The 22,897-nt window shown below is 31.7% G+C and overlaps 1 protein-coding gene and 1 long non-coding RNA gene across 3 annotated transcripts; both read right to left on the minus strand.

The window, feature by feature from the left end:
- Positions 1-3,465: 3,465 nt before the first annotated feature.
- spartin lies at positions 3,466-22,138 on the minus strand. 2 transcript variants are annotated; one of them, XM_075290509.1, is made up of 4 exons: positions 21,763-22,138; positions 6,353-6,949; positions 5,410-6,290; positions 3,466-4,114 (listed from the first exon to the last, which is right to left on the minus strand). In XM_075290509.1, the coding sequence occupies exons 2-4, from the start codon at positions 6,938-6,940 to the stop codon at positions 3,844-3,846; spliced, it is 1,740 nt and encodes a 579-aa protein (XP_075146624.1). In that variant the 5' UTR covers positions 6,941-6,949; positions 21,763-22,138; the 3' UTR covers positions 3,466-3,843. The 2 variants fall into 2 exon arrangements, with proteins under 2 accessions (XP_075146624.1, XP_075146622.1); XM_075290507.1 differs by lacking the exon at positions 21,763-22,138 and adding an exon at positions 10,227-10,428.
- On the minus strand, positions 18,706-19,173 carry LOC142238747 (uncharacterized). Its single transcript, XR_012722807.1, has 2 exons — positions 18,925-19,173; positions 18,706-18,862 (listed from the first exon to the last, which is right to left on the minus strand). It is a non-coding gene; the product is annotated as an uncharacterized LOC142238747 (long non-coding RNA).
- Positions 22,139-22,897: the final 759 nt, after the last annotated feature.

Genomic DNA, 22,897 nt, shown 5'->3' on the forward strand with positions numbered 1-22,897 from the left:
ACAACATGGCCTCAAGCCTTACAAACTCTACAAAAGAAATAATATTTTGACAAAATTTTCTATAGAAATAAAATGTTGACAAAATTTTCTATAGAAATAAAATTTTACAAAATTTTCTATAGAAATAAGATTTTTGTAAATTTTTCTATAGAAATAAGTTTTTTTTATAGAAATAAAATTTTTGCAAAATTTTCTATAGAAATAAAATTTTGACAAAATTTTCTATAGAAATAAATTTTTGACAAAATTCTCAATAGAAATAAAATTGAAATTTGGATCAAAAACTTCAAGATTTTTTTTTAACTTGGTAGTTTTGGTAAAATTTCTCCAAATTTTGGTACATTATTTTTGGCACTAAAATGTTGATAAAATTTTCTGTAAAGATTACATAATGACAAAATGTTCCATAGAAATAAAATTTTGACAAAATTTTCTCTAGAAATTAAATCTTGACAAAATTTTCTACAGAAATAAAATTTTGACAAAATTTTCTACAGAAATAAAATTTTGACAAAATTTTCTATAGGATAAAATTTTTAACAAATTTTCTATAGGATAAAATTTTTAAAAAATTTTCTATAGAAATAAAATTTTAAGAAATTTTTTATAGAAATAATATTTTGACAAAATTTTCTATAGAAATTAAATTTTGACAAAATTTTCTATAGAAATATGATTTTTGCAAATTTTTCTATAGAAATAAATTTTATTATAGAAATAAAATTTTGACAAAATACATTTTTGACAAAATTTTCAATAGAAATAAAATTGAAATTTTGATCAAAAACTTCAAGAATTTGTTTTTTTAATGTGGTAGTTTTAGTAAAATTTTCTCAAAATTTTGGTACATTATTTTTGGCACTAAAATGTTGATAAAATATTCTGTAAAGATTACATAATGACAAAATGTTCCATAGAAATAAAATTTTAACAAAATTTTCTATAGAAATTAAATTTTGACAAAATTTTCTATAGAAATAAAATTGAGAATAAAATTATTAACAAATTTTCTATAGAATAAAATTTTAACAACATATTTATAGAAATACAATTTTGACAAAGTTTCCTATAGAAATAAAATTATGACAAAATTTTCTATAGAAATAAGATTTTTGTAAATTTTTAAGATTATTGCAGAATTTTCTATAGAAATAAAATTTTGACAAAATTTTCTATAGAAATAAGATTTTGACAAAATTTTCTATAGAAATAACGTTTTGACAAAATTTTCTATAGAAAAATATTTTGACAAAATTTTGGCAAAATTTACCAAAGAAATAAAATTTTGATAGCATTTTCTATAGCAATAAAATTTTGAGAAAATTTTCTAGAGTAATAAAATTTGACAAATTTTTCTATAGAAATAAAATTTTGACAAAATTTTCTATAGAAATACAATTTTAACTAAATTTCCTATAGAAATAAAATTTTGACAAAATTTTCTATAGAAATAAAATTTTAACAAAATTTACTAGAGAAATACAATTTAGGAACATTTTGATTAAAAACTTCAATTTTTTTTTAAATTTTGTAGGGTTTTGGTAAAAGTTTCTTCAAATTTTGGTAGATTATTTTTGGCACGAGTGGTAACCGTGATAACAACCCCCCACAATGGTACGGTCCTGTAATCGTTTTACAAGGAGTAACCTTTGTCATTAACCCTTTTACTACCGAAATAAACCTAATGTTAAAAACTTTAATTTTTCTTCTGTTTCTACTTGTACTAACAGCATGTAGAACAAAAAAATGTCATTTTGAGAAACTACCTCAATTACTTCAAGAGCTATATGAGCTTGTTCTGAAAACTTGATTCTTGAAATGTGACCAAATGCGCTATTTGGCCTAAGCGTGAGAAAAAATGCAAAAAAGAACCCGAAGTAGTAGCAGCTATAGTTTTTGTATGAATGTCCATTTACTAGAAATATATAGTAGAACAAGTATATACGGCCGTAAGTTCGGCCAGGCCGAATCTTATGTACCCTCCACCATGGATTGCGTAGAAACACCATGGATTGCGTAGAAACTTTTCCTCCAAGAGGCTCCAAAACCAAATCTCGGGATCGGTTTATATGGGGGCTATAAATGATTATGGACTGATATGGACCACTTTTGGCATGGTTGTTAAATATCATATAGTACCACCACGTACCAAATTTCAACCAGATCTGGGAGCTATATATAATTATATAATTATGGACTGATAGGAATCAATTCCTGCATGGCTGTTGGATACCATATACTAACATCACGTATCAAATTTCAACCGAATGGGAAGAATTTTGCTCTTCCAAGGTGCTCCGGAGGTCAAATCTGGGGATCGGTTTATATGGGGGCCTATATATAATTATTGACCGATTTCGACCAATTTTTGAATGGGTGTTTGAGGACATATATTAACACCACGTACCAAATTTCAACTGAATCGGATGAATTTTGGTCCTCCAAGAGGCTCCGGAGGTCAAATCTGGTGATCGGTTTATATGGGGGCTATATATAATTATGGACCGATATGGACCAATTTTTGCATGGTCATTAGAGACCATATACTAACATCATGTACCAAATTTCAGCCTGACCGGATGAAATTTGTTTCACTTAGAGGCTCTGCAAGCCAAATCGGGGGATCGGTTTATATGGGGGCTATATATAATTATAGACCGATATGGACCAATTTTTGCATTGTTGTTAGAGACCATATACTAACATCATGTACCAAACTTCAGCCGGATCGGATGAAATTTGTTTCACTTAGAGGCTCCGGAAGCCAAATCGGGGGATCGGTTTATATGGGGGCTATATATAATTATGGACCGATGTGAACCAATTTTTGCATGGTTGTTAGAGACCATATATTAACACTATGTACCAAATTTCAGCCGGATCGGATGAAATTTGCTTCTCATAGCCAAATTTGGGTGTCCGTTTATATGGGGGCTATACGCAAAAGTGGACCGATATGGCCCATTTGCAATACCATCCGACCTACAGCAATAACAACTACTTGTGCCAAGTTTCAAGTCGATAGCTTATTTCGTTCGGAAGTTAGCGTGATTTCAACAGACGGACGGACATGCTAAGATCGACTAAGAATTTCACCACGACGAGGGTATAAAAATTGTCTCAAATTTTCGTATTTTTTGTTTATTGTTAAATAAGTTTAGAAAAGTATATTTTAGTGCTCACAAATATGGAAAATATTTATAGCTTATTTAGATTAAAGCCTCTACTCTACAATAACATCGAGATATTAATCGAAACTAAGTGGGAAAAATAGAATTTGGTGTCTTTTTCGAATGTCCTTCCAAATGGACATCGGTAGTGAAAGGGTTAAGCTAAAAAATATAATGGGATAGGAAAGAAGTTCACAGTGGACAAAATAGTCAATGGTATATGAAACAACAGACAGCCACACATACATAGCTAACTTACCCGTTGAACAAAAACCTTTAATAAATCTGAGAAACATTACTTTATATGTATTTATATTTATTAAAATATATGGAATATTTCATTTCTTAATTTGGTTACCGTTCATGCATTATTCTTCGCTGATATTTTCATACAATTTTTCAAAACATTTATCAAAAAACAAAATGAACATCAAAAATATCAAAAAAGACTTAAAGTAGGATATATAAATAATCTAAAAACTAGGTATATTATAGCTACAATGGATAATAAAACAAAAAATATATATAACAAACAAATCACAAACCAATAATATCAATACGAAAACATTAATATTTCGTCTTTTTTTAATGCAATGGAAATGGATAAATATCATCTTATCGTCTTGTTTTTAGTGCAATGGAAAATGGATGAATATCTTGATACATGGGAGGATTATTTTTCACCATATTTTAGTGTCGATGGGGACATCTCTGATGTTTCCTTCAGTATTCTTAAATCGGGATATAAAGCCCCCGCTACAATGTATTGAGATTCGTGTTTGTAATTCTGTTGGTATTCTTCCACAACTGCTTTGCCAGAATTCTTCACCAATTTCTTCGCGATGCCCTTGGGTAGCATGTAGTTCACATTACGGCTAACCACAAAAGCATTACCGAGAGTATCAAATGTTTCCGCAGCAACATTACCAGCAGAGGAACCATATCTAAAAAAAAAAAGAAACACACCCAAAGAAGTTTGTTAGTAGGGACAGCAGAAAAGTCTGCTAAAACAGCAGAAAGTCTGCTGAAAAAGGGACAGCAGTCACTGTTTGCTGAAATAGCAAACATTTCCTGCTATTTTTTAAGCTCTGTTACACTAAAACATGTTTTATTTTGGCAAAATTGTAAACTTAGGAGCTATCCTAACAGAATTAACACAATATATAATATCACAAAATGAATATCTATAGTATTTGACCAAAAATCTGAATATTTATCGAATTGCGGCATAACAGCAAACAAAATGTTTGCTGATCGTATTTAGGAGCTTGTAAGTATATTACAGAGCAAAAATATACCAAAAACTACTTTTGGTACTTAAATATGCTTTGGGGAAAATTTTATAACCTAAAAATTTTATAAATTGTTGTTCATTAGGCCCTGAAGTACAAAAATATAACAACAGACATCGACTGCTGTTTTTAGCAGACTTTTTTCTATGAGTGAAGTTTAAAACAATTGCAGTATAGATGAATTAATCAGCAGAGTAAAGATGTATTGCATTGAATAAAGATAACAATTAATAGTTTTCCATAACACCAAAAATAAAATATATCAAATAATGAGCATGTTTTATTGGTACCGTGTCGGGCCTAATGAATACTACACCCAAAGAAATTTGTTAGTAGGGACAGCAGAAAAGTCTGCTGAAACAGCAAAAAGTCTGATGAAAAAGGGACAGCAGTCACTGTTTGGTGAAATAACAAACATTTCCTAAAACAAATAAAAATGTCAACTTAGGAGATATCCTAACATAATTAAAACAATATTTTATGAATATCTATAGTATTTGACCAAAAATCTGAATATTTATCGAATTGCGGCATAACAGCAAACAAAATGTTTGCTGATCGTATTTAGGAGCTTGTAAGTATATTACAGAGCAAAAATATACCAAAAACTACTTTTGGTTCTTAAATATGCTTTGGGGAAAAATGTATAACCTAAATATTTTATAAATTGTTGTTCATCAGGCCCTGAAGTACAAAAATATAACAGCAGACATCGACTGCTGTTTTAGCAGACTTTTTTCTATGAGTGTACAAAAAAAAAATAAGTTAAATCAAAAGCTTGGGTTTTGGGACTCCTACCAGCCCATACCACAAAATTGGTATATAGGGACAGTCATATGAATTTTCTAATAATGATGATTTTTTTTCCACATTGGAAAATCCCCAAATTTCCAGCTTAACTATATCTTAGTCAAAAACAAAAAAGAAAAAAAGTTGTTCGCACTTACTTGTGATCAATAATTTTCACCGAATTTTCACTTAGGTTATTACCCAATATCGCTGCAGATTTTTCTAAACCATCGACAATAGTAGTGAAACCTTCTACTGCTCCAGCTGCTAGTGTCAAAGCATTCGACATTTTTGTATTTGCTTCACTATCGTCGAGACCACAAGTCTTTTGTAGTAGATTGGCTCCATGATGTTGAATATGAGGTGCTAGAAATTTACCAATTGCCATGGATGCTGAGCCGACTTTGCCTGCTACCCATCCTGTGACTCCCACCGCAGCACTAGTTACATTTTTGGCAACAACTACTGTGGTCTGAACCTTAGAGGAGACGGGTGGAGCATTTTCTGGGGCCGCTTTCAATTTTGATATAATATACGGTGTGGTTTTTTTCATCAGATCTCCAGTTTTTTCAGCTCCCTTAATTAGACCTTGTGCTATAAAATCGGCAGTGGTTACAATATGTTTGGAAACTTGTTGGCTAGCATCACGTGGTGGCCTTGCTGTTGCTCCTTCAGGGATTTCTTCAATAGTTCCTGCTAACACAGCTTCCAACAGATCCAAAAAGAATTGCTGTAAATCAGCAAAAGCTTCCTCGGAGAGGTCAGGATTACGAGCAAGTATTAGGCCAAATGCCGAACCAGGTTCATCGGATTCGAGATCTGGTAAAATAAATGCTCCATATTCGGTACGATAGCAGGTTGTTACTGTGGCCACCAAAGGATAAATCCAAGTTAAATCATTCACATGAGGCCCAGCACTAGATGTTGACGCTGTAGAGATATGTTCATTGTGGATGCTACATTGAATAAAATATAGACCATTCAAGAAGCTCCATTCACCACCAATGGTACACATAACCAAAGACATGGAAGATTCACCCTAAATTAGAAAACATAATAAAAATTAGAATGGATTTCATAAAAGTTTGTGGGATCACTTACCGCCATTGTCTTTACTTCGCCATTGGGTAAAATTTTATACAACTTAACTTTGGCTTGAAACAAAGTATCGTATATCACAGGACTACAAGTATCCGCCATAATATCTCTTAAAGCCTTTGTAATTTGTTTGTATGTTTTTGTTGGACCACCTCCGTTACTGGTTATATCCAAATATGTCTGCGGATTTTCCATTAAATTGGATTTCTTTTTGGGTCTTGGTTCAGATAGATCATCATCTCCACCACATGCTCCTTCTTCGGCCTCTTCCGCTTCGGTATCAATTGGTGCATGTTGTTGTTTTAATACTTTTAATCTATACGCTATTTCGGTTTTTGCTCCCTTCAATTTTTGTATAATCTTACAGGCATCGTTCCATTCTTTTTCTACGTTATTTGTGTTTTCTGGAAGGCTGACGGGAATCGCAAATATTTCATCTATAAATTTTAGACCTTCTTCATAGGCAACAATCGCTTCGAGGGGTTTTTCATTTTCCTCTAATTCAATGGCTCGCTCAACATGATGCAAAGCCAGTTTATTTGCCTCTTTTATGCGCTCGTAAGAGGAGAGGAATTCAGCATCTGTTGTCATTGCTAATAGCTGAAAAGAGGGAATGACATGTAGATTATAAGAAATAACGAAAACATTAAGGCAATTAATTTTGTAGTGATTGATTTCTTTTTTCGATAGATTTTATGTGAAATTTTATGAAACAAAATTTTAACAAAATTTTCTATAGAAATAAAATTTTGACAAAATTTTCTATAGAAATAAAATTTTGACAAAATTTTCTATAGAAATAAAATTTTAACAAAATTTTCTATAGAAATAAAATTTTAACAAAATTTTCTATAGAAATAAAATTTTGACAAAATTTTCTATACAAAAAAAATTTTGACAAAATTTTCTATAGAGATGAAATTTTGACAAAATTTTCTATAGAAATAAAATTTTGACAAAATTTTCTACAGAAATAAACTTGTGACAAAATTTTCAATTGACAATTTATAGAAATAAAATTTTGACAAAATTTTGTATAGAAATAAAATTTTCACAATTTATAGAAACAAAATTCTGACAAAATTTTCTATAGAAATAAAATGTTGACAAAAATAAAATTTTCTATAGAAATAAAATTTTGACAAAATATATAAATAAAATGTTGACAAAAATAAAATTTTGTATAGAAATAAAATTTTGGCAAAATTTTCTATAGAAATAAAATTTTGTCTTAATTTTCTATAGAAATAAAATTTTGACAAAAATAAAATTTTCTATAGAAATAAAATTTTGACAAAATTTTCGATAGAAATAAAATTTTAACAAAATTTTCGATAGAATAAAAAATTTCTATAGAAATAAAATTTTGTCAAAATTTTCTATAGAAATAAAATTTTAACAAAATTTTCTATAGAGATGAAATTTTGACAAAATTTTCTATAGAAATAAAATTTGACAAAATTTTCTACAGAAATAAATTTGTGACAAAATTTTCAATTGACAATTTATAGAAATAAAATTTTGACAAAATTTTGTATAGAAATAAAATTTTGACAAAAAAAAATTCTATAGAAATAAAATTTTGACAAAATATATAAATCAAATGTTGACAAAAATAAAATTTTCTATAGAAATAAAATTTTGACAAAATTTTCTATAGAAATAAAATTTTTGACAAAATTTTCTATAGAAATAAAATTTTTGACAAAATTTTCTATAGAAATAAAATTTTGACAAAATTTTCTATAGAAATAAAATTTTGACAAAATTTTCTATAGAAATAAAATTTTGTCAAAATTTTCTATAGAAATAAAATTTTAACTAAACAAAATTTTGACAAAATTTTCTTTAGAAATAAAATTTTGACAAAATGTTCTATACAAAAAAAAATTTTTGACAAAATTTTCTATAGAGATGAAATTTTGGCAAATTTTTTTATAGAAATAAAATTTTGACAAAATTTTCTACAGAAATAAAATTTTGACAAAATTTTCTATAGAAATAAAATTTTGACAAAATTTTCTATAGAAATGACATTTTGACAAAATTTTCTACAGAAATAAAATGTTGATCCAATTTTCTATAGAAATAAAATTTTGAAAAAAATTCCTAGAAATAAAATGTTGACAAAAATTTCTATAGAAATAAAATTTGACAAAATTTTCTATAGAAATAAACTTGTAACAAAATATTCAATTGACAATTTATAGAAATAAAATTTTGACAAAATTTTGTATAGAAATAAAATTTTAACAATTTATAGAAACAAAATTTTCTATAGAAATAAAAATTTGACAAAATATATAAACAAAATGTTGACAAAAATAAAATGTTCTATAGAAATAAAATTTTGTCAAAATATAAAGGGTGATTCTTTTGAGGTTAGGATTTTCATGCATTAGTATTTGACAGATCACGTGGGATTTCAGACATGGTGTCAAAGAGAAAGATGCTCAGTATGCTTTGACATTTCATCATGAATAGACTTACGATCTGCCACAACGTCGAATTTTCAGTGAATGGGCCCTAGAAAAGTTGGCAGAAAATCCGCTTTTTTATCGACAAATTTTGTTCAGCGATGAGGCTCATTTCTGGTTGAATGGCTACGTAAATAAGCAAAATTGCCGCATTTGGAGTGAAGAGCAACCAGAAGCCGTTCAAGAACTGCCCATGCATCCCGAAAAATGCACTGTTTGGTGTGGTTTGTACGCTGGTGGAATCATTGGACCGTATTTTTTCAAAGATGCTGTTGGACGCAACGTTACGGTGAATGGCGATCGCTATCGTTCGATGCTAACAAACTTTTTGTTGCCAAAAATGGAAGAACTGAACTTGGTTGACATGTGGTTTCAACAAGATGGTGCTACATGCCACACAGCTCGCGATTCTATGGCCATTTTGAGGGAAAACTTCGGAGAACAATTCATCTCAAGAAATGGACCGGTAAGTTGGCCACCAAGATCATGCGATTTGACGCCTTTAGACTATTTTTTGTGGGGCTACGTCAAGTCTAAAGTCTACAGAAATAAGCCAGCAACTATTCCAGCTTTGGAAGACAACATTTCCGAAGAAATTCGGGCTATTCCGGCCGAAATGCTCGAAAAAGTTGCCCAAAATTGGACTTTCCGAATGGACCACCTAAGACGCAGCCGCGGTCAACATTTAAATGAAATTATCTTCAAAAAGTAAATGTCATGGACCAATCTAACGTTTCAAATAAAGAACCGATGAGATTTTGCAAATTTTATGCGTTTTTTTTAAAAAAAAAGTTATCAAGCTCTTAACAAATCACCCTTTATAAATAAAATGTTGACAAAAATAAAATTTTCTATAGAAATAAAATTTTGACAAAATTTTCTATAGAAATAAAATGTTGACCCAATTTTCTATAGAAATAAAATGTTGACAAAATTTTCTACAGAAATAAAATTTTGACAAAATTTGCTATAGAAATAAAATTTTGAAAAAAATTCCTAGAAATAAATGTTGACAAAAATTTCTATAGAAATAAAATTTTGACAAAATTTTCTATAGAAAACAAATATTTGACAGAATTTTATATAGAAATAAAATTTTGACAACATTTTTTATAGAAGTAAAATTTTGACAAAATTTTCTATAGAAATAATTTTTTAACAAGATTGTCTATAAAATTTTTTTTTTTACAAAATTTTCTATAGAAATAAAATTTTGACAAAATGTTCTATAGAAATAAAATTTTGATTATTTTTGTCTTTCCGTGGGTCCAGGGCAAATATTTCTGCTAGCCAGAAATTTTTTATTCACAAATAACTCATTGTAACACAAATTTTTATTGAAATTTCAAATGATTTGCAATTTTTTCACCTATCGTTAATTTTATGCAATTTGCACTTACTTTATTCACATTGATATTCATATCGAACCATTTGTTATCGTCACTCATATTTATAGGCGAGAATATTAATATAAACACAAAAAATTGTTGTTGTTTTTCAAAAAATTCTGTTTTTACAAGCACTGTGTATATCCCAACAATTTTAGTAAGATCCGCACAATCTCTAAAGACACCAAAAAATGTAACATTTATATCGAAAAGCCACAAGAGTACTGATAACTCATCCCATAAACATTATCCCTTTAATAATGTTTTTGGTGGACAGATTTTAGATTTTTCTTTCATCATGGGATAAAAATTGAATTTGTGCCAATTTATTCTATCCCAAAGAGAGAAAATGAGAAAGCTAATGAAATTTATTTCTGTGACGTTATCTAGAAAACTATGTATGTATGTATGTATGTATATTTTACCGAGGAAAGGAATTTTTCATAAATGATGACGAAATTTTTCTCGTCATAAGAAAAAATGTTTGCATTCTCGAAGAAATGAATCACTTGTTGTGCCATGTTTACTTGTTAATCTAAAACGTGATGCTCTTGTGCTGAAGTGGGCAAAGTACAAACATGCCGGTAACGATGATTACAAATGTAAACAAAATATTATTTGTTGTTATTAAAAAAAATACTAGTGAATAGAAAAAGTAAAAAATAGAACATTGTAAAATTAAACCAATGATAATTAGACAGATGAGAATATTGAATGAACTTGACTAAACATGGAATCGGGAAGCACTTAGTGATAAGAGAAAAGTTCACCAATGTGGTATCACAATGGACTGAATAGTCTAAGTGAGCCTGATACATCGGGCTGCCACCTAACCTAACTAAACCGGTAACCTTCCATAAAATATACAAATTGTCTTAAAACTGCCGGTAAAGATGATAACAAATATAAACAATATATTATTTGTTGGTATTAAAAAAAATACTAATGAATAGAAAAAGAAAAAAAAAAATAGTAAAATTAAACCAATGACAATCAGACAGATGAGAATGTTGAAATTTAATTAAAGCGATAACCTTCCATAAAATATACAAATTGTCTTAAAATCAATAAATGAAAATGTTACCTTTAGATATATGTGCCAAACAGCCAGTTGTAACAACCGAAAAAGGGCTAACATAGCTATCACTAGGGTCGAAAGAATAACACGGGCAGAGTGGCATTTTCCAAACAAATTTCAATGTGAAAACCACATCCAATTTTTAATTTCGTTATCTTCATTAGCGAGTTCAATGTTCATAACATTAATGACTTAATTGTAATATTTATTCCCACTAATGAAACTAGAAGTACAGAAGTCGAAGATGGGCTATTGGACTTGTTTTACTCTTGTCAAAAGTAGAAGAGTTACTGCCTAAAATCATCAAGTAAGAGTTTTTTTTAGAAAGTTGACTTTCCAAAAGTTACAAAACCATTTTTCTGCAGGAAAATTGAACCAATAATATTCAATAGTGAATCGTGGCATACACAAATTACAAGGAGTCAGTGTAGCCGTTACGCCAATTTAACTGTAATACGCTTTTCACTTGGTGCTACATTTTTTTGTCAAGTTGAACCACTTTTTAATTATTTCCTTATTAATGCACTATTTTTTATTACCCTCCACCATAGGATGGGGGGTATATTAACTTTGTCATTCCGTTTGAGACACATCGAAATATTGCTCTAAGACCCCATAAAGTATATATATTCTGGGTTGTGGTGAAATTCTGAGTCGATTTGAGCATGTCCGTCTGTTGAAATCACGCTAACTTCCAAACGAAACAAGCTATCGACTTGAAACTTGGCACAAGTAGTTGTTATTGATGTAGGTCGGATGGTATTGCAAATGGGCCATATCGGTCCACTTTTACGTATAGCCCCCATATAAACGGGCCCCCAAATTTGGCTTTCAGAGCCTATAAGAGAAGCATATTTCATCCGATCTGTCTAAAATTTGGTACATGGTGTTAGTATATGGTCTCTAAGACCCATGCAAAAATTGGTCCATATCGGTCAATAATTATATATAGCCCCCATATAAACCGATCCCCCGATTTGGCTTGTTAAGCCTCAAAGAGAAGCAAATTTCATCCGATCCGGCTGAAATTTGGCACATGGTGTTGGTATATGGTCTTTAACAACCTTGGTCCACATCGGTCCATAATTATATATAGCCCCCATATAAACCGATCGCCAGATTTGGCTGGCGGAGCCTCAAAGAGAAGCAAATTTCATCCGATACGGCTGAAATTTGGTACATGGTATTAGTATATGGTCTCTAACAACCATGCAAAAATTGGTCCATATCGGTCCATAATTATATATAGCCCCCATATAAACCGATCCCCAGATTTGAACTCCGGAGCCTTTTAGAGGAGCAAAATTCATCCGATTCGGTTGAAATTTGGTACGTGGTGTTAGTATATGGTCTCTAACAACCATGTAAAAATTGGTCCATATTGGTCCATAATTATATATAGCCCCCATATAAACCGATTCCCAGATTTGGTTTGCGGATCCTCTAAGAGAAGCAAATTTCATCCGATCCGGCTGAAATTTGGTACATGGTATTAGTATATAGTCTCCAATAACCATTCAAAAATTTGTCCATATCAGTCCATAATATATGTAGCTCCCATATAAACCGATCCCCAGATTTGAACTCCGGAGCCTCTTGGAGGAGCAAAATTCATCCGATCCGGTTCAAATTTGCAACGTGGTGTTAGTATATGGCCGCTAATAACCATGCCAAAATTGGTCCATATCGGTCTATACTTATATATAGCCGACCCCAATCACACAAAAATTGGTCCATATCGGTTCATAATCATGGTTGCCACTCGAGCCAAAAAATAATCTAGCAAAATTTTATTTCTATAGAAAATTTTGTCAAAATTTTATACCTATAGAAAATTTTGTCATATTTTATTTCTATAGAAAATGTTGGCAAAATTTTATTTCTATAGAAAATGTTGTCAAAATTTTAATTCTATAGAGAATGTTGTCAAAATTTTAAATCTTTTGAAAATTTTGTCAAAATTTTATTTCTATAGAAAATGTTGTCAAAATGTTATTTCTATAGGAAATTTTGTTAAAAACGTATTTCTATAGAAAATTTTGTCCAAATTTTACTTCTATAGAAAATGTTGTCAAAATTTTATTTCTATAGAAAATTTTGTCAAACTTAATTATATACGTATTTAATCGGCCTTTTTAAGTTTAATATATACCACGTATGGACTACGTGGTATATATTACGGTATTAGGAAGTTTTAAGATACCTTGCCATCGGTAGGTGTTACTGCAATCCAAGTAATTCGATTGTGGATGACAGTCTTCAGTAGAAGTTTCTACGCAATCCATGGTGGAGGGTACATAAGCTTCGGCCTGGCCGAACTTACGGCCGTATATACTTGTTTTTCAAAATTTAGTATCAAATCCCGTAAAAATATAGATGAAATTAGTGATTTGAAAGCAAACACGCTCACCAACCTAATACAAATGGCAATTACCAATGCGAAAAAAATTGGATTTTGCGTTTACAATTGAAAATTGGTCATTTTCCAAATTGATAACTTCAGTCGGAACCCGTCCATTGGGCCCAAAGGATGTCTGAATTTCGCTGCATGATGTCTTAATGTACCACCACACTTAGAATCCGTAATACGTACTTATTATGATTCCGTTTATGTCGACGGAATGATTTGGAATTTCGCTGCATGGTGGCTTAATGTACCACCAAACTTGAAAGCCGAAATAAGTACTTATTACGATAAAATTAATTAATCCGACATGTGAAAAACACGTTCGTTCTTTTCGACGCCAGAATGTACTGGCCTACATCGAGCATGTTATTAACAAATAAATCGAATATGTTCCTTACATTTCGATGCGGTACCTAATCCATGTAATCCAAGTAAATAATGGATACATCAGATGTGCCAAAAACCCAGGAACGACAACAAAACATTAGTATAAATAAACCCAACTCTTAGAAAAAGATGTTTTTTTTTTTGTAATTATTAGATATTAGAGATAATTATTAGATGCAGAACCATCACTATCTTTGTTCGCGTATATTCAATTCGATGAATTTTATTCTTCCAAAAGAAGTGATAATTCTTTTGTTGTAAACCCACAAAAACGAAAGCATTACTGTTTGGCGGTGATAGTGATGTGATCGATGTCCGTTTGGGGATGGATAGGATTGAATTTGTTAGTCAGATTAAGTGTTTGGGAGTTCTAATTGACCAACATTTAAGTTTTGTTCCTCATATTGAGTTGGTTCTGAATAAATTATATTCTACCTTGCGTCGAATTTATTCATGCAATTTAGTCTTTCCACCTTGGATTCGATACAGACTTGCACATGCGTTATTGTTGCCTGCTATAAGATACGGTCTGGAGATTTTTTCGGGAGTGACTGCTGTCCATTTTCAGCGATTGAAATACGCGATGAATACTATTGTCAGATTTGTCTTCAATCTAAGAAGAAGAGATCATGTTTCAGAATTTGTGGTGAGGTTCCTTGGTGTATCGTTTTCTCATTATGTTAAGTGTGCCAATTTGCTCTTCTTATATAAAGTTATTCGTAGTGGGGTACCTAGCACTCTATGCGACTATTTTCGATTCTCTCGTTCGACGAGAAATCCTTAGATTGTGATTCCTCGTATCTGTTGTTCTTTATATGAAAAGTCATTTCTTGTGCGGGTCGCTCGTATCTGGAACATGTTGCTTCTTGATTTGAGAATTTTCTCCCATTCGAATAATGCTTTTCGCTTAAAAATGTATCTTTTTTTCGGGAGCATCAATTTTAAGTTGATATTGATATTATATAATGCTCTATATTTTTGGTGCTAATAACTGGACACTATCTGTTATTTAGTCTTTTGAATTCGTATTCACTTACATTATACTTACTTGGCGGGGGCCCTTTATGAGTTACTCATGTAAAAATTGTTATACAATTTTAAATTTACACACTTATTATTTTATGTATCTTTACTTAGGCTATAGTCATTGTTACATGATTATGAACACGTATCTTGTATACCATCACCAGTCATGTGCCATCTCTGATATTACTATGCGTTACCCATAATTAGTGATTACTTTTATAATAGATCATAGTTACGAATAAGTATCACTAGTACAATATATGTATGTATGTATTGTTAAGCTCCACAATAAAGTATACACTTGTAGAGTTAACATCGTCTCGTCTTTTACCAAATATAACATGGTGTCAGAAGTGTGTGAAGTCTAATTAAAAAAAAATCTTTTTACAAATAAAAGACGCAAAGGCAAATAAAAAGTGACATCAAAAATGACTGAGGGTGAAGTTAAGCCTGCAAATTTTTCATCATCCTTGCCAAAGTTGTTTGTGTCATCCAATTTGGACAACAACAATGCAGCTGATTGGAAAAAATGGTGGCAGCAATTTGAAATATACATGCTGGCTACACAGTTAGAAAAGGAACCAGACAAAAGAAAAATAGCCATTATGTTACATTCAATGGGTGGCAGAGGTCTTGAAATCTTTAATTCCTTTAATTTAAACATGGAAAATGCAACAGTGTCTGCAGTCAAAGCTAAATTCGATGCCTATTTTGAGCCAAGCAAAAACCTCACAATGATACGGTACACATTTTTCTCAAGAAGACAAAAATCCAATGAAAGTTTGAATGATTTTGTCACTGATCTGGAAAATCTAAGTACAAATTGTGAATTTGGAGATCTTCGACAATCTTTGGTTAGAGATATTTTCATAGCCAACATGAATTCTAATATGTCTCATATACGTCAGCGTCTTTTACAAGAAACAGATCCGCCATTGCAAAAAACCATCGAAATTGCAAAAACCGTTATAATGGCACAGCAAAATGCAGAAACCATCATGAAAGGAGAAAGCGCAACAGCAGTGACTGAGAATGTAATGCAAATCAATCGTCAAGGTAAATACCGTGAAAGGAGTCAAAGCAGAATTAACAAGAACGTTAGCAGTGATTCTCAGCAGCAGTATCATCATAAAAAGCAGCATTATCAGCAGAAGCAGCAAAGTCAAAGTACGATGTCGTCAAACAATAACTCCTGTGGTAGATGCGGTCAGAAGCATAGATTTAGATGTCCGGCAGCGAATGCAAGGTGCAGAGTATGTAATTCATTTGGTCATTATGCAAAATTTTGTTTTAAGAACAGAAATGTAAGACAGTTAGAGTCAGAGGTTAGTACATATGATAATTGTGATCAAGAAAATTTTTTCATTGGAAGTCTGACTCAAACTGAACCCTTTTCTAAGGAGTCATGGCAAATAATAGTCAATGTAAATAATGTTGATATAAATTGCATACTAGACACAGGTGCAGATACTAATGTAATGTCTTTAGAAACATACAAAAAATTAAATATAAAAAAAGAATTGTGTCAGTCAAATGTTGGATTGTCAGGCTTTGGAGGTAGAAGTATACCAGTCATAGGGCAGTGCAAAATGTTATGTAAAATTAATAACAAATCAGAGGAAATTTCTTTTATTATTACGAACATAAAATGTCCAACTGTATTAGGATTGCCAACTTGCATCAAAATAGGAATCTTGAAAAGAGTTTTTGTTTTGAAAGAAAATAGTTATCAAGATATTCTCAAACAATTTAGCGATGTTTTTAAAGGACTTGGATGTCTTCCACCTGTGTGCACTTTGAAATTGTCAGAAGATGCTGTTCCATGTATTGATCCGCCGAGAAAGGTCCCTTTTGCATTGCTGGATGATCTGAAAAAAGAATTGAATAGAATGGAAAGCATGCAGGTCATAGAGAAGGTCACCGCACCGACGTCATGGGTGAATTCAATTGTAGTCACGGTGAAGAAATCAGGTGATTTAAGAGTCTGTCTTGATCCAAGAAATTTAAACAAATATATCATGAGGGAACATTATCCATTACAAAATATAGATGACATTAGGTCGAGATTAAAGGGAGCGTCTTACTTTTCCCATTTGGATGCATATTCTGGGTTTTGGTCTCTAAAACTTGATGAGGAAAGTTCAAAGTTATGTACTTTTCAAACACCTTTTGGCAGATATAAATATCTAAGGCTACCTTTTGGAATTAACGCGGCAACCGAAATATTTTATAGAGTAATAAAGGATCTTTTAGGTGATTTGGAAGGAGTACTAATTTTCGTTGATGATATTTTAGTATTTGGAGAGACGGAAGAAATTCACAACAGAAGGTTAGCTAAAGTTCTACAAAGGGCTAGAGAAATAAATTTAAAACTAAATGAGAGAAAATGTAAATTTGGTTTAAATGAGGTATATTTCTTAGGATACATATTTAGTAAAGAGGGTGTCAAGGTGGATAAGGAAAAAGTCAAGGCTATAATGGAAATGCGTGTTCCTCGGAACAAGAAAGATTTACAAAGATTTTTGGGCATGGTAAATTTTTTAGGACCATTTATTGAGAATTTGTCAGAAAAGACTCACGTTCTGAGAAATCTTTTGAAAAATGAGACTGAATGGTTATGGGATGAAAATTGTAATCGTTGCTATGATAATTTAAAATCTTCGATATCTAACTCTCCAGTTTTAGCACATTATGATGAAAAGTTACCATTGATACTTTCTGTAGATTCATCTAAATCAGCAACGGGAGCAGTTCTCATGCAAAATAATCGTCCTATTGCATATAGTTCAAGAACGTTGACTACGTCACAGGAGCACTATGCTCAAATAGAAAAGGAATTATTTGCGATTCAGTTTGGATGTAATAAATTCCATCAATATGTTTATGGTCGCAGAGTGACAGTTCATACTGATCACAAACCGTTGGTTTATTTATTCAAGAAACCGTTATATGAAGTCCCAGCAAGGCTACAGCGTATGATGTTGGCATTACAAGCATATGACTTAGAAGTCGTATATGTTCCTGGCAAACATATGCACATATCAGATGCATTATCTAGAGCAGCGCTCAGTGAGAATTATATTCCAGATTATGAATCAGATTTACAATGTCATGTCAATTCCATTTATTCTAGTTTAGCTGTCAGTCAGGAATATTTAAAGAAATTATCAGATTCAACGAAGGCAGATAAGGAAATGCAAATTTTGAAAGGCTATTATTTGAATGGATGGCCAAGTAGTAAGGACAAGGTGTCAGATGGCTTGAAGTCTCTATGGAATTTTCAAAATGAAATTCATGTTATAAATGATCTGGTTTTCAAAGGCAAAAAATTAATTGTACCAAGTTCTATGCGATCCGAAATGTTAGCAAAAATTCATCAGGGTCATTTAGGAATCAACAAGAGTCTGAATCTAGCAAGGGAAATTTTATATTGGTCAAATATGTCCGCTGATATTAAGAATGTGGTAGAGCAATGTTCCATATGTTCGAAATTTAGAGCAGCTAACAGGAATGAGCCTTTGGAAAATTATCCTATAACAAAATTTCCTTTTGAACAGGTTGGAGTTGATATGATGCATTTTGATGATAAGATGTATCTCATTGTTACAGATTACTATTCAAAATTTATTGAAATAGGTTTGTTAAAAAATGATACGACAGCAGATAACGTGATCATTCATTTAAAATCTATTTTTGCTCGTCATGGTATTCCAATGTCACTAGTCTCAGATGGAGGTCCCCCTTTCCAGTCTGCAAAATTTAAAACATTCTTATATGATTGGGACATAGAACATAAAGTAACAAGTCCATACCATGCACAGTCAAATGGACAAGCCGAGAGTTCGGTGAAAATCGTAAAAAATATATTAAAAAAGGCAAAGGAAGAGAACACGGATCCTTATTTGGCACTCTTACATTATAGAAACACAGCGAAAAATGATTTACCATCTCCATCACAGCTTTTAATGTCTAGAAATTTAAGAATGAATATTCCGGTAACACCATTGAAACTGAAACCAAAAATAGTGAAATTTTCCGAATATAAGAATTGTTTTGATAAAAATAAGAAAAGATCCAATAGATATTATAATGCAAATAGGAAGGATTTATCCACATTTAAGGAAGGAGATTTGATATATTTTAAGAAGAATCCAAAATTTAATTGGGTGTCGGGTAAAGTTATTAAAATTATGCCAAGCGGAAGATCATATGTTGTTGAGGGTGAAAACGGTGTTAGGTATAGGCGAAACAGAATTCATTTGATTCCAAGAAAAGATGCTACTGATTCCAGTGCATGCGTGAGAAATATGATACCTATTTTATCCGATTTTTCTTCAGATATATCTAGTCGGGAGCCACCGTGGTGCAATGGTTAGCATGCCCGCCTTGCATACACAAGGTCGTGGGTTCGATTCCTGCTACGACCGAACACCAAAAAGTTTTTCAGCGGTGGATTATCCCACCTCAGTAATGCTGGTGACATTTCTGAGGGTTTCAAAGCTTCTCTAAGTGGTTTCACTGGATTGTGGAACGCCGTTCGGACTCGGCTATAAAAAGGAGGTCCCTTGTCATTGAGCTTAACATGGAATCGGGCAGCACTCAGTGATAAGAGAGAAGTTCACCACTGTGGTATCACAATGGACTGAATAGTCTAAGTGAGCCTGATACATCGGGCTGCCACATAACCTAACCTAACCTAACCTAGTCGGCAACAAGAAGCGAATAGTTCTTCTGAAATGTTTCCTAATGCACACACTGAGGAAAATCGAAACCATTCAAATCAGAATGATGTAAGCCAAGAAGTTGTCGATCAGAATACATCATTATCAATCATATGTAACAAGATCTGGTAGAGTTGTTAGGACACCAAGACAATACATGGATTAAATCAATCAATTTTCCAATGAGTATTAATATTGTATTTTGAATTCATTAAATTTTTTTTTTTTTTTTTAATTAAATCTTAAGGAAAGGGATGTTACATGATTATGAACACGTATCTTGTATACCATCACCAGTCATGTGCCATCTCTGATATTACTATGCGTTACCCATAATTAGTGATTACTTTTATAATAGATCATAGTTACGAATAAGTATCACTAGTACAATATATGTATGTATGTATTGTTAAGCTCCACAATAAAGTATACACTTGTAGAGTTAACATCGTCTCGTCTTTTACCAAATATAACAGTCATGTAATACATTTTTTATTTGGCCTCATTGGCTTTGTATTACGAAATAAATGGAAATTGAAATTGAAATTGAAATATTAACGTAAAATAAAAAGATTTTTGAGATGTTTTGTGAAATGCTGCATGAAAATAAAATTGTTTTCATTAAAGCACAAATAGGTCGAGTATTGATGAAAGAAATACATTTAATATATTTAAGTAATATTTTAAAAACGAATATTTATTATTAAAATTGCAAAGAGAAAGAGGCAGTCAGTTTTTGCAATACAAAATATTTAGTTTCGAGGCCTCGCAAATCAGAATGGGAGTAGTAGTTTAAGATAAGACAACAACTGCTTAATTACTGATATTTCTATGGATTTATGTATAACAATTTTGCTGGTAATGGCCGTAAGTTCAATTTACTTCCACTGAGTTAATTTTGTTCATCAATAGTTAAATTTAACTGTGAGTAAAGTTTTGAACTACACAATATTATGGAATTTACTTGTAGTTACGACGTTCAATTTTCTGAGTGTATATGTACTAACATTACAAGTAGAAGATTCTTGATGCTTTAACGGCTATACAGTAAAGATGATACCCAGGGTTGGCCTGTCACAAACTGTGACTTTTGCGACATACGTTTGCGACGGTATAATACGTATGTCGCAAAAGTCGTAAACCTACTGTAGAAAACCAAATTTTGAATAGAAGAAATCCTGAACATTTTTTAATTTAGTTTGACAGCATTTGCTGTGAGTTTCTGCAGAAATTTGTGAAAGTTTTCCGTTTCCCGTTAGTGTGAGTGTGTAAAATACCTTGGAGTTATATTGGACAGGAGACTGAACTTAAAGCTAAGAAAGGACGAGAAAATCCACGGTTACCCTGTGCTCGTGCAAAAGGCAATAGGGAAAATGTGGGGACTAAAATCGAAAATTGTGAACATTCCTAAGAATTGAAACTTCTTCGCACCTACCATTGTCTTGGATATCATCGAATTCGCTGCCTAGCCGACGCGACTAAAGTATTTGCGACTTTTGTTACTTTTTCTACATTTACGACGCGTATGTGACGTTTACGACGTTTACAACTTTGCGACAGTCGCAAACCTAAAAAAGTTTGATACAGACCATCTCTGATGATACCATGTTGTTGTCTGTGACTCATTGAATAATATATGCCCTTTTAAAAGGTGACACGAAATCCATACATGTAGCACACTGTGCAGTTGACCATTGACTATTATTTCCAATATTACGAATACCCTGCCAATTCAATATACCACTGACATCGATAATCAATCAAAGGCTATCTGATAAGCTGATGTGCGTTAGAGTGAAGCTATGTGGAACATTTGAGCATATCTCTTGTAAAACCTAATTTAGAACAAATTGAAATGAGTGTCCCATACTTTGTACCTTGGCGAAGTCAATACAAAAAAACAATGTATGTTCAAAAGTCAATACTCACCAAGTTATTCCTCGGCAAATGAATAGCCTGTTCTTGTCGTATGTTAATCCGATATAATAATTGAGCGTTGCTCAATCTATCAATATCAAAATAGTATATTTTTTATTTCACAATATTTGCCTTCTGTATGAATTCTTTATAACAGGTTGTTGTTCTTTTTTCTCCACGAAAAACTATATTAAATCTTCAGTTTCTAAGTATATGCGAAAAAGTGAATTAAATCAAAACAGCAGAAAATTTCTTATCATCATTTTTGGAAATTGTTTTTTTTTCCTTCTTTTTGTTTATTTTTAACGATTATGGAGTTGATTCAATACACGTTACTAGCATTTATTAGCGACGACCAGTGGTCAACGGTATGCTGTTTTATTAGCTCGTCTCTTTCGAGATTATTTCTTTATGAAGATGTTCGGCGAGCAGCTGTTTGTCACAACAGATACAACCCTGTGAACTCTTATACACAAATATTCGAAAATGTATTGGCTGTTTTTAAATAGTGCATTTGAAATAACAAAGGGAATTATTTAATTTTTAGCGTTGGCGTAGTACTTCGGTGGCCAAATAATCCTCTTTTTGAGTCACTGGACAGCAACAAAAAAAAGAAAAGAAATTATTTAATTTTGATACCTACAGTTGCGACGCCAATGTAACATTAATGACTTAATTGTAATATTTATTCGACCCAATATTCGATTCGACTTGTTTATCCAACGGTCCCATTACCACTTTAACACATACTCAACAAGGTTGCCAAAAACAACAGTCGGTGTATGCTGTTAAATTTTTGTACTTTATGGTTTAGCGAAAAAAACATTTTTAGGTTATAAAAAGTTTCCTTAAGTATTTTTAAGAACCACAAATAGTTGTGTCTGTCCTCTAATTCCATTAAAAGCTTCTAAATGCGTTTTGTTTGGTGGTATTCCTTGATTTGAGAAATATTCACGGCAATCGATAAATTACTTTGGGTTTAGCCAAAATTTACTGATTTTATAGCCCATACTTCTTAGGCTCCTAATCTACTAAAAGGGGGTTTGAAATCACGGTTGCCACAGCTGGCAGAATTATACCGAAAATGGTAGATCTTTTTACTGTTTGGTAGATTTGTATATGTTTTGGCACACTCATAGAAAAAAGT

This window comes from Haematobia irritans, chromosome 1 (genome assembly GCF_050003625.1).
Source record: "Haematobia irritans isolate KBUSLIRL chromosome 1, ASM5000362v1, whole genome shotgun sequence".
In the NCBI taxonomy this organism is placed as follows: Eukaryota; Metazoa; Arthropoda; class Insecta; order Diptera; family Muscidae; genus Haematobia; species Haematobia irritans.

Coding starts and splice junctions, on each gene's coding strand:
- spartin (XM_075290507.1), bottom strand. CDS start 10,274: ATGAGTGACGATAACAAATGGTTCGATATGAATATCAATGTGAATAAA. Junction 6,291..6,352: donor GCGAAGTAAAGACAATGGCG/GTAAGTGATCCC, acceptor TTTCTAATTTAG/GGTGAATCTTCCATGTCTTT. Junction 4,115..5,409: donor GTGAAAATTATTGATCACAA/GTAAGTGCGAAC, acceptor TTTTTTTTTTAG/ATATGGTTCCTCTGCTGGTA.